Source organism: Hipposideros armiger, unplaced genomic scaffold (assembly GCF_001890085.2).
Source record: "Hipposideros armiger isolate ML-2016 unplaced genomic scaffold, ASM189008v1 scaffold_478, whole genome shotgun sequence".
NCBI lineage: Eukaryota > Metazoa > Chordata > Mammalia > Chiroptera > Hipposideridae > Hipposideros > Hipposideros armiger.
This window is the reverse complement of record NW_017731828.1, coordinates 944,341-958,870: the sequence shown is the minus strand read 5'-3', so window position 1 is coordinate 958,870 and position 14,530 is coordinate 944,341. Positions and strand designations below refer to the sequence as shown.

General features: G+C 36.4%; 1 protein-coding gene across 4 annotated transcripts in view; it reads right to left on the bottom strand.

Annotated features, from left to right (window-relative positions):
• Nucleotides 1-14,530, bottom strand: part of AGK (acylglycerol kinase) — a 91,597-nt gene that overhangs the window by 26,677 nt on the left and 50,390 nt on the right. For all 4 annotated transcript variants that reach the window (XM_019666801.1, XM_019666799.1, XM_019666800.1 and 1 more), the window contains exons 5-8: nt 9,516-9,591; nt 4,411-4,503; nt 2,752-2,784; nt 1,009-1,103 (exon numbers count right to left, since the gene is read on the bottom strand). In XM_019666801.1, coding sequence (XP_019522346.1) covers nt 1,009-1,103; nt 2,752-2,784; nt 4,411-4,503; nt 9,516-9,591 — 297 coding nt within the window. The remainder of the gene's footprint in view (nt 1-1,008; nt 1,104-2,751; nt 2,785-4,410; nt 4,504-9,515; nt 9,592-14,530) is intronic.

The window sequence follows — 14,530 nt, the reverse complement described above, 5'->3', positions numbered from 1 at the left end:
AGAGAGAGAGAGAGAGAGAGAGAGAGAGAGAGAGAGAGAGAGAGAAATGCTCAAAGATGTAAGGTAACTCCTAAAATTACAACAGCAAAAATGAATCCACAAAACTAGTCTAATCAAAATCCCAAGGCAGGAAAAAATTCAAAGCAGAGAATCTCCTGAGTATTATTATTGTTATTGATTCTAGAAGGTTATAACCAGAAAGTCATGAGAAGATTTTAATTAATTCATCCAACAAATATTTATTTATTGACCTCCCCTAAAGTATCACAAAGCTTACATTAAAGATCAGGCAACTGACAACGATAGCCTAGAAACGATTTGCTCAAGATTACATTATTAATCACTGTCAAAGTCAGGACTCAAATTCAAGGTTCCTATCTACTTGAAAGACTAGAGCTCTGTCTACATAACACTTTGGAGGGAAATGAACAGGAACAGCCACTTGCCGGACTCCTGAAGACACTGTGAGACTCATACCATTTAACTCAGACGTCAGGGCTGCACTGCTTTCCCTGTCTGCCTCACCCATGCTGCCTTCCACTTCAGGAATTCCCAAAACAATGTGACTATATTTAGTTGTTTTAGCTACTTAAACATTATCAAGATAATTAAGCCAAGGCTACCTACGGCTCAGTCTTCACAAAGGACCTGCTAGCTGTCATCGTGAATATTTAAAGCAAACAAATGATCAGTGCAAATCTGTCCTTCACTAGAGAATTTACAACGTAAAAGCACAAGCACCATCTGATTGGGGAGGCTACCTTCATAACTGACCAAAGGACATCAGTATTCATCTCCATACCTGACCTGGTGACTTCATATTAGAGCAGCTAGGGTCCCACAACCCAACAGGGAACCTTCCCAATGAACTGAAAGATTAAACTCCAATCTAGGTCCTCCTCTTAATGATTTGACGTTTCAGGTTATCCAAACTCAAAACAAATATTCTTTCACACATGCACAGACTCGCTCACCCACAAATGCTACCATCCCACACTGACAACCTACTGGACTTTGTTTCCACTTCCGGTAAACAGGGTATGACTCAAACTACTGGTCTGTCCCAGTGGGATAAATCCAATGGGAATCTTACTGAAGGTCGCCTGGGTGGAAAAGAAGAAGAAAGTTTTATTGTTTATGGTCAGAAAATCAGGCTGAACAGAGAGGCACAAATGTGTCTACTATGACAAGTAACTAACTATAAGTGACCCTGGGCCCACCCCCCCATCTCCCTTGCCACACACCCTAGACCAGCAATCAGGTAACAGTAAGTGAGCAGTTTCCAAAATGAGTCCATGAAAACAACATGACTTTGAATGTGGAAGAAATATTTGGGTACTCATTAACAGCAACTGGTTCAAAGAAATTTGGTTAAGAAAAAAGTGTCTTAAAGATATTAGATAAATGCACTACTATAAAGACTGAATTATGTTGTCACACTATGTGAAAAAGTTTCAGAAATATCTAACATATATACAATAACTGATACAAGTGAAAGTGTTTTATAAACTATCTTGAGCATAAATAAGGGAACGAGAATAAGCAACTTCAAGTAGCAGAAGTTAATGGCATAGCCGTTGAATTAAATGCCACAAATAAAGAGATAATGTAAGGCTCCCAAAAACTATTTTGAGGACCACCTACTATTACCAAAGGGACTGGGAACTCTTCTTTCTTGCTGTTATTTAAAATATTGTAAACTATTGCAGAAAAGTGTTGAAAATAATGTCACACTCATACACCCAAAACCCAGATTTAACAAATGTTCCATTTTGCCATATTTGCTTCAGATGTTTTCAGAAATACAATGATACAGATACATCTGAGGTCACTCTCATCCTCTTCTTCTCTCCTCCCTCCCAAAGGAAACCATTATCCTGAGACTGGCGTGATGTTTTTCCATCCACGCTGTTATTCTTCACTACATTATCTTAGGCATCCATTAACAGGATGCTTGTTTCCTGAATTTTAAAACTTGGTAGAAATGCATGACGTACTTTGGCAACCTGACTTTTTTATTGAGTATTTTTTAGATGTAACCATGTAGATATTTATAAATCTAGTTCATTTTAACCGCTGTATGGCTTCCAGTATATAAACAGACCACAAATTATTTATGAAGGAATCCTTTTTGAAAAATTCTAGGGGAAATCTTTGTATTTTAAACAACTCTTGGTAAAAACTATAAGATACTCTGGATTACCAAAGAAGAAAAGTCTAGCATGAGTTAATAAGTGTCCTAGGACAGGGCGGCCCAGTGGCTCAGTTGGTTAGAGTGCGAGCTCTGAGCAACAGGGTCACCGGTTCAAGTCCCGCATGGGCCAGTGAACTGTGCCCAAGCTGAGCTGCCGCTGAGCTGGTGAGAGCATGTGCTTGTAACAAGGTTGCCAGTTCGACACCCACATGGGATGGTGGGCTGCGTGCCCCCCCACCCAACCCCCCATCCGCAACTAGATTGAAAACAGTGACTGGACTTGGAGCTGAGCTGCACCCTCCACAACTAGATTGAAAGACAACGACTTGACTTGGAGCTGATGGGTCCTGGGAAAACACACTGTTACTCAATAAAGTTTAAAAAAATGAACTGTCCTAGGACACAGGCAGCCGTACTTGACTTTCTAAAATCTGAGAAAACACAACTTATGCCCTCCTTAAAATATAAAATGGGGAGAAAAGGTAAAAGAAGTAAAGAGAGAGAAAAAGAACAGAAATGTGAAAGCTGAAATGCAATGACTCTTCTTAAACGCTTACCTCATCGGCTCTTCGAAGAAGTCCAGTAATAACCTACAAATGTTAAAAAAAATTATTATAAACAATGTATTTTTCCTTTATCATAGAAGAATTGGATTTGGTTTTCATGGACCACAAACTTGCTCATGTTTTCTCCCTAGAAATTATGTCAAAAGATGTATTTGGCTCTTAAAACACCGAATATTGCCCAATAGGATCAGAGCTAAATTAAATTTTATTCTTGACCTAAGGTCCGTAGTACAATAAAGGCTAAGAAAATAATTACAAAACCTCCACATTATATTAGCAAACTTATATTTTAAGTTGTATAACATGGGTATAAATGTGCTGCTCACATCAATTATACAAAAGACCTTAGTCTGCTCCATATAAGTATACATATAAGAAAAAATAATACTGCTACACTCAGAGGTCTACTCTCAATAAATGTTTCTTACTGATGAATATAAAGACACACGGGATAGTAGTCCTTCTATGAAAAGACATTATTAATTTGAATTTTTACATAATTTATTTTTTAAATATAGTACACATGTCTTGTACAAACTGAAAAATACCTGAAGAAAAAATACTTTCCTATAAACCCACCATGCAGGATAACCATCATTAATCAATTATTTATATTTTGGTATATTTCCCTCTAATTATTTATTCATCAGGGCGTGTTTTTATGAGTGGATTGTACCAAATACACAGTTTGGTATCTTTCTTAAAAACATTTTGTAAAGGCCGACACCAATCTTCTTGCTTCCTCTCCTGCATTTTAGGATTAAACGGTGCTGTCATGAGGTCTACTTCATTCTCGGTTGCCATCCTATCAGTATTCTTCACACTTCATTAAAAAGCCATAAAAACAATTACAAGATCATTAGCACGGCCTTTGTAAAAGAAGCTTACGAAGGCTCACATAATTGCTAAGTCAAACATAGGACAGTGCCGTCTGTGGTTAGCTCCTGATCCCTCCACACAGATGAAACCCCAGGGGGAGGCAGGAGGCGATGGAAATGAGGCACGGATGTGAATTATGTACAGACGGATGACTGAGTGGGAGGGGTGCCTGCACTGGGCTTTCCAGTATATTATGGAGGTTCTAGTCTTGCCCTGGAAAACAAGAGCACTATATGGCAATATACTTACTGTCCTTCCCTGACCAAAGCGAGCACTAGGAATATGGAATATGAGAACAAAGGCAGATGCACCCATGAGAACATGGAGACCTCTGCCTCTAAGTGTGCTACTAGGAGACAACATCACACATGATGGAAATTAAGTGAGAGTGAACAGATGCATTTAAGGGAATCTGTATTTTGTAAGCGCCATCCCTCATAACTGAAACTATGATTCCATGATAGGGCTACTTCATCAGAGTCTTCAAAATAGAAAAAGCTTATCATATGCACCATCATTTTGTCTCCTGTTTTATTTAATTTTTTCACACTTCAATTTAATAAAACAAAAACCCTTCTATGTACTGGGTATAGAGTTTATACAAAGCAATGAAATAAAAGTGCATGAGAAAAACATAATGCTATACACATTTCAGGAGAGGCAGTCCTAAGAAAATGGATTACAAAGAAATAACTTCCTTAAATTATAACCACATTATGCTATTCATCTAAGGTCTAATTCCCAACTTCCTCATCTCCAAAATGGCCATACCTCCTGCAAAGTCCCATCTCCTCCAGCAACAATGATGACGTCTGTGTTCTCCATCAGTTCCAAGAGCTTCTTGGCTTGGCCCTCATAATCTGTCTGAAATGCAAAGAAAACCTTCAGTAAATGTATCATCCTAAGACCACAGGTGAAAGCTTTAAAACTACAGGTTATTTTCTTTAAAGATTTACCCTGAGTCTTTTCTTAAATTCTACATAACTGATAGACATGAAAAACTAAACAGCTAACAGAGCAACTATGTATGGTTTTTATAGTTTTTCACTTTTAGAGCCAGAAAAAACCTCAGAAACTATCCAGTCAGCTCCTTGCTTTGATTTGTCTCAGTTACACAGTTAGCTCGTTAAAAGATTCATTTCCAGTCCAGTGCAGATCCTATGATATCACTCACCCAGTGCCTTTCCTCTGAAAGCAGGAAGTCAAGTGTAAATGCAAATGAGGAAAAGCAAATGTCATGAGAAGAGCACAGATTTGGGAGCCCAAGAGACCCCGATTAAGTCTCAACTCTGCTACTTTTCTGCTGAGTAGCCTGAAACTCTCGGGATCATCATTTCCTTATCAATGAAATTATGTGTGATGGGGAAGGGGATAATCCTAGTTTCCTCATACTATTGGAAAGCTGTATGTTCATAATTGGCACTGTACTAAGTCAAAGGAGGTTATTATTGTACATTGGAATATTATTGTACATAAAGGAGTATACATATGATTCAAATTAGTCACCAAACGTAGCTAGGCCTCACCATTTTGAATGAGAAGACTTCATCTCAGATAGACTAAAGGAACCATGTAAGCAACCACCTCTAAAACCAACACTGACTTTTAATAGACATGATACAATTAATACTAAAATAAGGAAATACTCCCTCCAATTCACACTATTCTAGACACATTGATAGGAAAAAATTAAAGATTTGGATTTCAGATGGGTTAAGCCCGAGACAATAAGTCCCAGTTAACAGAGAGGAAAAAGGAAGTCCCTAAACTAACACGATGTATCTGGCCTTCAGAAAGGCACGTGACAAGCGATGTGATAATATCCTCAGGGACAAGGTGGGAAACGTGGAAACTATATGTTAGAATACAATTAAATTAGTTACCAGCTGAATGTCTAGAAAGTGAGATGCTCAGTGAAGCGACATCAAAGGGTAGGTAGATTCTTAGCGACATTTTTTTAGGGCTTTCCCTTCAGCCTTTTCCTGTACAACACTTGATCAACAAGGAGATGAAAGGAAACTTACTGAATATGTAAGTGATACAAAGCTGAAAATCATGCCCCTCCTTCCTTCTCCAACCTCATCCTCTCTCCCTGTCTCCCGTAGCTCCTCCCATTCCAACCACACTGACCCCCTTCCTCTCCCTCACACACCCCAGTACACTCCCCGCTCAGAGCCTTTGGCCATGCAGATGCTCGGCCTTGGTTCTTTACCTCTTTGCACAGCTGCACAACTCACTCATTTCTTTCAGGTCTCTGTTCAAAGGTCATCTATCAGACCATCATCCTTGGCCTTCTAAACTAAACTAACACCCCCTCTCACTCTCGATCCCATTACCCTTCTTTATTTTTCTCTTTTGCAATCATCACCATGTGTGTTTATTTGTATGTTTCACATCGGCAACCCTTCCTTTCATACTTGGAATGGAAGTTCTTTGAGGACAGATAGGGGAAAGTTTATTTTGTCCTGACTGTATCCCCAATACCTAGAATAGGGCTTATCTCACAGTAGGCACTCAATAACTATTTGAAAAAAAATTTAATGTGAATAAGTACATGAAGGAAAGAGCCAAAATGTAAAAAGATCTTGACAGGTTTAACAGACCATCATTTAAAAGATTACATTAATAGAAATAACACATTTGAGGCTCTGATTCTAAGAGGAAAATTCCAAATGCACCAAAAGAGGAAGCAGAAAAACTGTGTACTAATGATGCAAAAAGATGAAACGACACACTAACCTTATACCTTTCGACACACTAACCTTATACCTTTCGACACACTAACCTTATACCTTTCACAAAAATTAACTCAAAAAGGATCACAAACTTAAACGTAATATAAAAAAAACTATAAAACTTCTAGAAAATAACTTAGGAGAGAATCTAGGTAATCTTGGGTTTGGCAATGACAAATCAACCAAAAGTAAGATCCATGAGAGAAAAAATGATGACCTGAACATCCTTAAAATGAAAAATTTCTGCTCTGTGAAAAACACTGTTGAGAAAAAGAAAAGATGGTATAACAGAAAATATAAAACACATATCTAATAAAGGACTTGTACTCACAATATAAAAAGAACTCTAGAACTCGACAATAAGAAAACAAACAAGAAACAACTCAATTAAAAGAGCCAAAATCTAAAGACACCTCCCAAAAGAAGATGCACAGATGAAAAATAAGCAAATGAAAACATGCTCAATATTATGTCACCAGAGAACTGCAAATCAAGATAATGAGACCACTTTCTCTCTATATATGTAAATGTATCCATTAGAATGGCTAAAACCCCAAACACCGACCACACCAAGTGCTGACAAGGATGTGGAGTAAGCGGAACTCCCATTCATTGCTGCTGGGAAAGCGAAATGGTGCAGCCACTTTGAAAGGCAGTTTGGTAGTTTCTTACAAAGCTGAGCATACTCTTAACATACAATAGAGCAATTGCACTCTTAGATATTTACCTAAATGAGTTGAGAAATTATGTCCACACACAAAAAAAAAACGTTTATAGCAGCTTTATTCATAATTGCCAAAACTGAAAACAAGGTGTCCTTCAGTAGGTAAATGGATAAACTGTTGTACATCTATGCAATGGAATACTATTCAGTGATAAAAAGAAATGAGCTGTTAGGCCATGAAAAGACATGCCACTGAGAAGCCCAGGCGAGACCAGCATGAGAACAGCTCTGAACAGACTGCTGACCAACAGAATCATAAGCAGAGAAATAGTTGTTGAGGCAGTTTGTTATGAAGCAATAGATAACTAGTATAGAAATAGATCTAAATATATCTACAAGTACAATAAATGTAATGGATTAAATGGTACAGTCTAAAGAAAAAAAATGATTTTTAAAATATCCTGTTTTGATGCCTTTACCAATGATAAATCTAAAATATAAGGATATAAATGGCTGAAAGTAAAAAGATGTAAAAACTACATGAGGCAAAAACTAACCAAAGTAAGCTAGTATAGTTACTAATAATACTAGATAAGACAGACTATGGCATGAGACAGGGCTAGTGCAAAAGAGAATCACTCTATGACAGAATCAAAATTCAAGAAGAATGAAATAATTTGCAACTTAAATGCATCTACTAAATTAGTCTCAAAATATGAAAAGCAAAAATGGACAAAACTACATAGAGAAATAGACAAATCCACCATTATAGTGGGAAATTTCTAACACCTATCTCTCTCTCTCTCTCTGAATGATCTATAGTTAAAACAGAAGAAAAAACCAGGAAGGACAGAAGATTTGAGCTACACAACAGATCTGACTTGATGTACATACACAGAATGTGATACCCAACAACTGATACACATGCTCTTTAGGCATACATGAAATGTTTATAAAAATGAACAACATGCTAGGCCCTAAAGCAAGTCTCAGTAAACTTTAAAATACTGGAATTACATAGACTACACTCTTTGACCACAACACAGTAAAAGCAGAAATCATTAACATAAAGATTTGGTAAAACTTTAAATTTGGAAATTTTAAAACATGCCTAGATAACTCATAGGTCAAACAAAAATCATGATGGAAATTTAGAAATATTTAGAAATCAAAATAATATAATCAAAATTTCTAGGATGCAGCTAAAGCAATAGAGTGAAATTTATAGCTTTAAATGAAGATAGAATAGAAGGGTAAAACTTAATGAAGTAAATATCCACATTAAAATGTCAGAAAGGATCAGCAAAAAATCCGAAGAAAGTAGAATGTAGGAAACAAAGACAGACCGGAAATTAATGAAACAAGCATAAATGACAGGATCAACAAGCCAAAAAGTAGTTCTAGGCTAGGATTAATTAAAGTGATGCACCTCTCATAAGACTATTGAAAGAAAAGAAAGGGACAAAAACAATAGTAAGCATGAAAATGAGATACTACAGACGTTACAGAAATCTAAAAGTTAAAAGACATTATGAACAACTTGATGACAATTAATTTGAAAACTTTGATGAAATGAACAAATTCCTTGCAAAATCTACCTTACCAAAATTAATTCAAGAAGAAAGAGAACTTGAGGACTTCTAGAGCCATTAAAGAAATTTAATATTAAAGAAATCCCCTCAAAGAAGGCTCCAGGCCCTGATGGTTTTACTTGTAAGTTCATCCCAACATTCCAGGAACAAATAATATCAGTCTGAAATAACCATTCTAGGATCTCTCATGCATAAAGCCTATAATATGCAATACAAGTACTTAAATAAATGTTCGTTTTTTTAACCCTTCCTCACATTCCTGGAGGCAGACAACTGGAAGACCATATTACAGACAAGTTGGAGAAGAGAGTTCAAAATTCCTAGTAAATTGAACTGATCTTTTCATCTTTATGATTTAATGAAAGTGTGTAATGTTAAAAATAGGTAAACCATAGACTTACAGGCAGGGTAACAGCAATTTTCATAAAATATGCCCTCCTAAGTACATATCACACACATACCACTTAAAAGTCAACCAAGTAGAATCTTGAGGCATCTTCTGCGATAAGCGCAATTCTCTACTTTTACCTAAATCTCCTAAATTCTGAAGCTTTACCATTTAAAATTCATCACCAGAGAAAAAAATGTTTACATGTCTGTGGAACTACCAAGAAATTTAATTACTCAAACTTAAAGTTTTTATTTTTGGAAAAAGAATTCTTGCAGCTATCACAATTTTCATCATGCCTCCATCTCATCCTATTTTGAAAATAAAAAGCTGACAATGTTTTGAAAAACAAATTTGCTTTGATTAATTACCAGAACAAGTACACAGCATTGATTTTGCTGTTAAGTGAGAAGCAATTTTTGCTAAGAAGTTAAGAGAAGAGGCTGTGTTATAAGAAGGGTGAGTGTGGATAAAATCAACACTGCAGCAATTCTCACCTTAACGATAGTCACATCCATGCCAGATAAGTGTAAAATCGGAGCAGCATTTTTTTCAAATAGAGTCCTTGCTTTGCTGTAAACAAAGGAAAACATACAAATATTTTAACACGAGTTCTCAAGAGGAAGAATAGAAAGCCCAACCATCTAGTGTAGGACAAGAAATAGACTAAGGAACACAGGTTTTCTTTATTTGTTCAAATATAGGAAGTTTAACAATGAGTAATGAGTTTTTACTGATAGAAACACAGATTCTCTCACTCTGAGGCCTCTAGGAATCTACCCTCTGCCTAATACAATAAGCTCTTATCCATTTGAGATGCTTACAATTTGGTCTAGTTCCTCTAGAGCAGCGGTTCTCAACCTGTGGGTCGCGACCCCTTTGGGGGTCAAACGACCCTTTCACAGGGGTCGCTGGGTACTCATATGTGGGCGTATCTGCATGTGGGCCTGGAGACGGATAGAGGAGCGGTGTCTCGGTTCCTAAGCCCATTGGAAAATATGTGTTTTCCGATGGTCTTAGGCGACCCCTGTGAAAGGTTGAGAACCGCTGCTCTAGAGGAAAAATGTACACCCGATAAAGCTCCACTGAGGCAACGATGTTCGATTCATTCAATAAGTATTTGTTGAGCACCTACTATGAGCTAGACAGGTGTAGGAGCTGGGGATGCAACATGACAAAACAGACAAAAATACTTGTAACCTAAATATAATGTAGTAAGACCTCAAGGAACTTATTTATATTCCAGTGGTGGAAGGAGGAAAATGTATTTACTCTAACATTTTCATACGGCCTGAGGGAACAGATTAACCCAAACAGAATATTGTTTAATTCTAACACAGTGGACACAACTTTGGGGAGAAAACTACATCATTTTTAATAATTTCAAATCCTAGGGGTGCTTCCATTTCTTGAATTTTAAAACCTGTAGTGACATCCCTGGAGAAAGAACACACTTCCTTTCCATGAAGGCAGAATTTCTGCTAGGACAGAGAAAAGTTTGAAATTACTTAATCAGCAGCTGGCCCCGAAGTCCCAGGCACGGCCAGACCCTTCCTGCGTTGCCCTAGCACTCCGTACACACCTCTCTCAGGAACTGTCATATCACAGCATGATTAGTGATGTACAACAGTCTTCTGGACTAGACTTGAAGCCTTGCAAATACAGACACCAAGTCGTATTAATTTTTGAATCCCCTGGCCTCAAGCAGTACCTCTGGCACAGGTAGAAGATACTTGGTAAATACCTAGTGAATTAATGCACAACTGAATGAATGAATAAACCTACCCAAAGGTAGACAGGTAAATTCTGAGGAAAAGAAAATTACATGCTTGTGATGTCCTGTAATAACAGTTAAACAGAACTCAGAAAAGTCTGTGTGTTTTAACAGTATTATACACATCATTCTGATAGTGACTCTTGTCCAATTCAGGGCAGGATTCCAAAACATGGCCTAGGCGTCAAGGCATGCAGAAGTTGCAAAATGTCTCCAAAGGCGTAGTCTCTAAGTTGAATGAATGTTAAATGTACCGATCAGTTGACCTGTATTTTACCCAAATGTTTTCAACTATCATATCAGAAACAACTAGCACTTTCAACACAATCAACTAGCCAAACATCTAACTTTTACATCCACATTTACTCAGCCCTCTTTCAAAAATATTTTTTTCTTTTTTAACCAGTGATGCATACTTTGATTTTCCTGAGAATATTTTATATATTGGGTTGTCAGAAAAGTCATGATGCATTTTTGCAACAAAAACCATAGAAAAATTACATCATGACTTTTCCGACAACCCAATAGAAAGAGATGAAAGACGGCCAATGAGAGCATGTATAGTTATGCACGAACCAAATTCAATATTCTCTAAATTAGAAAGAATAACCATCAACCACAGACAGAACACAAAAAATTTCTTATTATGAACTACAATGGAAATTGAGAAGCTTGGATAAATGTTCAAGGGCCTACCTGAGCAAGTAATACGCAAATTAAACAAATATCCCTACCTTTTCTACCACTCGGAATGCTTCTTAAGATGAACATGAAACGCTAAAGTGAAATTTCCCCTTGCCAGCTCACCATTTCTAGGACTTAACCCAAAAACTAAAGGGTTGAACTTTATTTGAAATGCAAACATTTCTCCTTCCTGGGTTACTTTCATTACTAGATTGATAAAATAGGATCCATTGGAAATGGATCAGATCTATCTCTGAGAAGCAAAATGCTGGAGAAATCTCAATCTGCTATATTAGTCACAACCAATTTGTAATCTCCTCTAAGTTAAAGAAATAAGATTTGAACACTTAGGCCTTTATGCATGCTTTTCGGTGATGCCGTGGGTACCAAAAATCTCTAAAATAAAAGTGAAGACTTTTTTTTCCTTCAAGTGTTCTATATAAAACATGGAAAAATAAGTGTTACTAGAAAGAAATGCATTATTTATTATATAATTAAGGGTGAGATAGCATCGGAGATAAATAAAAACTTCATATGTAGCAATTTTCAGGTTCACACGCACATGCAAAATTACTCCTTAATGTATTATTTATTAATGCTAAACACACAGTTATCTTATTAAAGCTCTTATGTAGTTTTAAACCAGTACTAAATAATGAAACAGCTACATAATAAATTACATGTCAGGGCAAGGTCAAGATGACAAAAATAGTGCAATTAAATAGTGGAAGTTTTAAAAAGAGATACTGGAAGTTTCAGAGTGGCTACGTCCTAGAACGGTGCAGGGAACGGTGCAGGGATTCACCTTGCTAAAGGGAACAGTGACCTTAGGAAAGAAAGTCTTTCCTTAGCCTCACTTTTAGATAATGATATTATACTTTTAAACAAGAACACATCTTATAAATGCAAATACATTTACATGTAAAAATGTAAACAGAACCTAAAACTGCTCTAAAAAATGTTTAACTATTTAAATGTAAATGTCTCTTAGAAGTAGAAACTCAAAATGACTGATTATAGCTTAAAGAAATTGCCACATATTTTTCTTCATCAGAATTAGCAAGATGCTAACTCACTAGGTCTCTAAAGGGATAGGACATAGAACAGTTAAAGTAGGCAGGACAGTTACGAAAGCTTTTGGGAAGGGTGGGAGGGCAAAGGAGAGAAAGTTTTGAACCTAGCTGACAGGTCAAAAATAACAATAAAAGCAGCTTATATTTCTTATATCCCATGCTTACTATGAAATGGAAATGAAGCCAAACACTTCAGAGGCATTATCTCATTTAATCCTGAAGGCATCTATTTTATATGGTAATGTCATAAGGTATGTGCTATTACATCTCCAATTTTACTTAAGTCCTGAGTAAACTGAAGATTTAAGTTAAGTAGCTCCTACAGTATCAGAGCAGAAAAGCATATACAGGCATGGTCCTTCCCACTTTGAGCCCAGAGTTCTGTGCTAGCGTCTGCCACAGGCCACCACTGACTTGATTTAGTCATATTGAGTTATTTTGATTGTGTTGTGTTAGGATCAGTTCATTTATTGAAGTTTTTTAGTATTGATATTAAGTAAGAATGATCATCATGCATTATCATTGGTATGTTTATGGGAAATGGCTTTAACAAAGCCAGGCAAGTAGAATTCAATTAGGCAGAGGAATGGAGTAAATTTAAACAATTTGTAGGTAAATATCTTAAACTGCTGAATTAAAAAGAAATAAGGTGGAACTAACTTGTCCTCGTATCTGTGAAGCCACACTCAGTCCCAAGGAAGTACTAGAGCAACTTATTTGAGAAGCTGAAAGCCTTTCCTCTAAGATCAGGAACAAGACACGGATGTCCACTATCACCACTTTTAATCAGCATAGTATTGGAAGTCCTCGACACGCAATCAAACAAGACAAAGAAATAAAAGGTGTCCATACTGGAAAAAAAGATGTAAAACTCTCATCATTTGCAGATAACATGATACTATATATAGAAAACCCTAAAGACTACACCAAAAACTAATAAATTATAAATATAATTGCAGGATACAAAATCGATATACAGGAATTTGTTGCATTTCTGCACACCAGTAAAGAACCATCAGAAGAAAAAGAAAATCTCATTTCAATAGCATCAAAAAGAACAAAATACCTAGGAATAAATTTAACCAGAGGTGAAAGACCTATACTCTGAAAACTATAAGACACTGAAGAAAGAAACTGAACAATCTAGGAATAAATGAAAGGATATACCATGCTCATGGATTAGAAAGGTTAATAGTCAACAGGTCTTCACTACTGAAAATAATATGCACATTCAGTGCAATCCTTATTAAAATACCACTGGCATTCTTCTCAGCATTAGAACAACTAATCCTAAAATTTATATGAAACCACAAAAGACTCCAAATAGCCAAAGAAACCTTGAGAAAGAACAAAGCGGGAGGTATCAAGCTCCCTGATATCAAACTATATACTATACAGCTACAATACTCAAAACAGTGTGGTACTGGCATAAAAACAGATATATAAATCAATGGAACAGAATAGACAGCACAGATATAAATCCTGACTTATATGGTCAATTAATCTATGACAAAGGAGGCAAGGCTATACAAAGGGATAAAGACAGCCTCTTCCATAAATGGTGTTGGCAAAACTGGATACATGCAAAAAATAGAACTGGGACTCTTTCTTACATCATATACAAAAATAAACTCAAATGGATTAAAGACTTAATGTTTAGACCTGAAACTATAAAACTCCTAGAAGAAAACATAGGCAGTAAACTCTTTGACATTGGTCTTAGCTGTATCTTTTTGGATTTATCTCCTTGAGAAAGGGAAACAAAATTAAAAATAAGCAAATGGGACTACATCAAAGTAAAAGCTTTTACACAGCAAAGGAAACCATCAACAAAATGAAAAGACAAGTTTTACTGAATGGGAGAAGATATTTGCCAATGATATATGTGATAAGGGATTAATATCCAAAATATATAAAGAACTCATACAACTTCACACACACACACACACACACACACACACACACACACACACACACACAC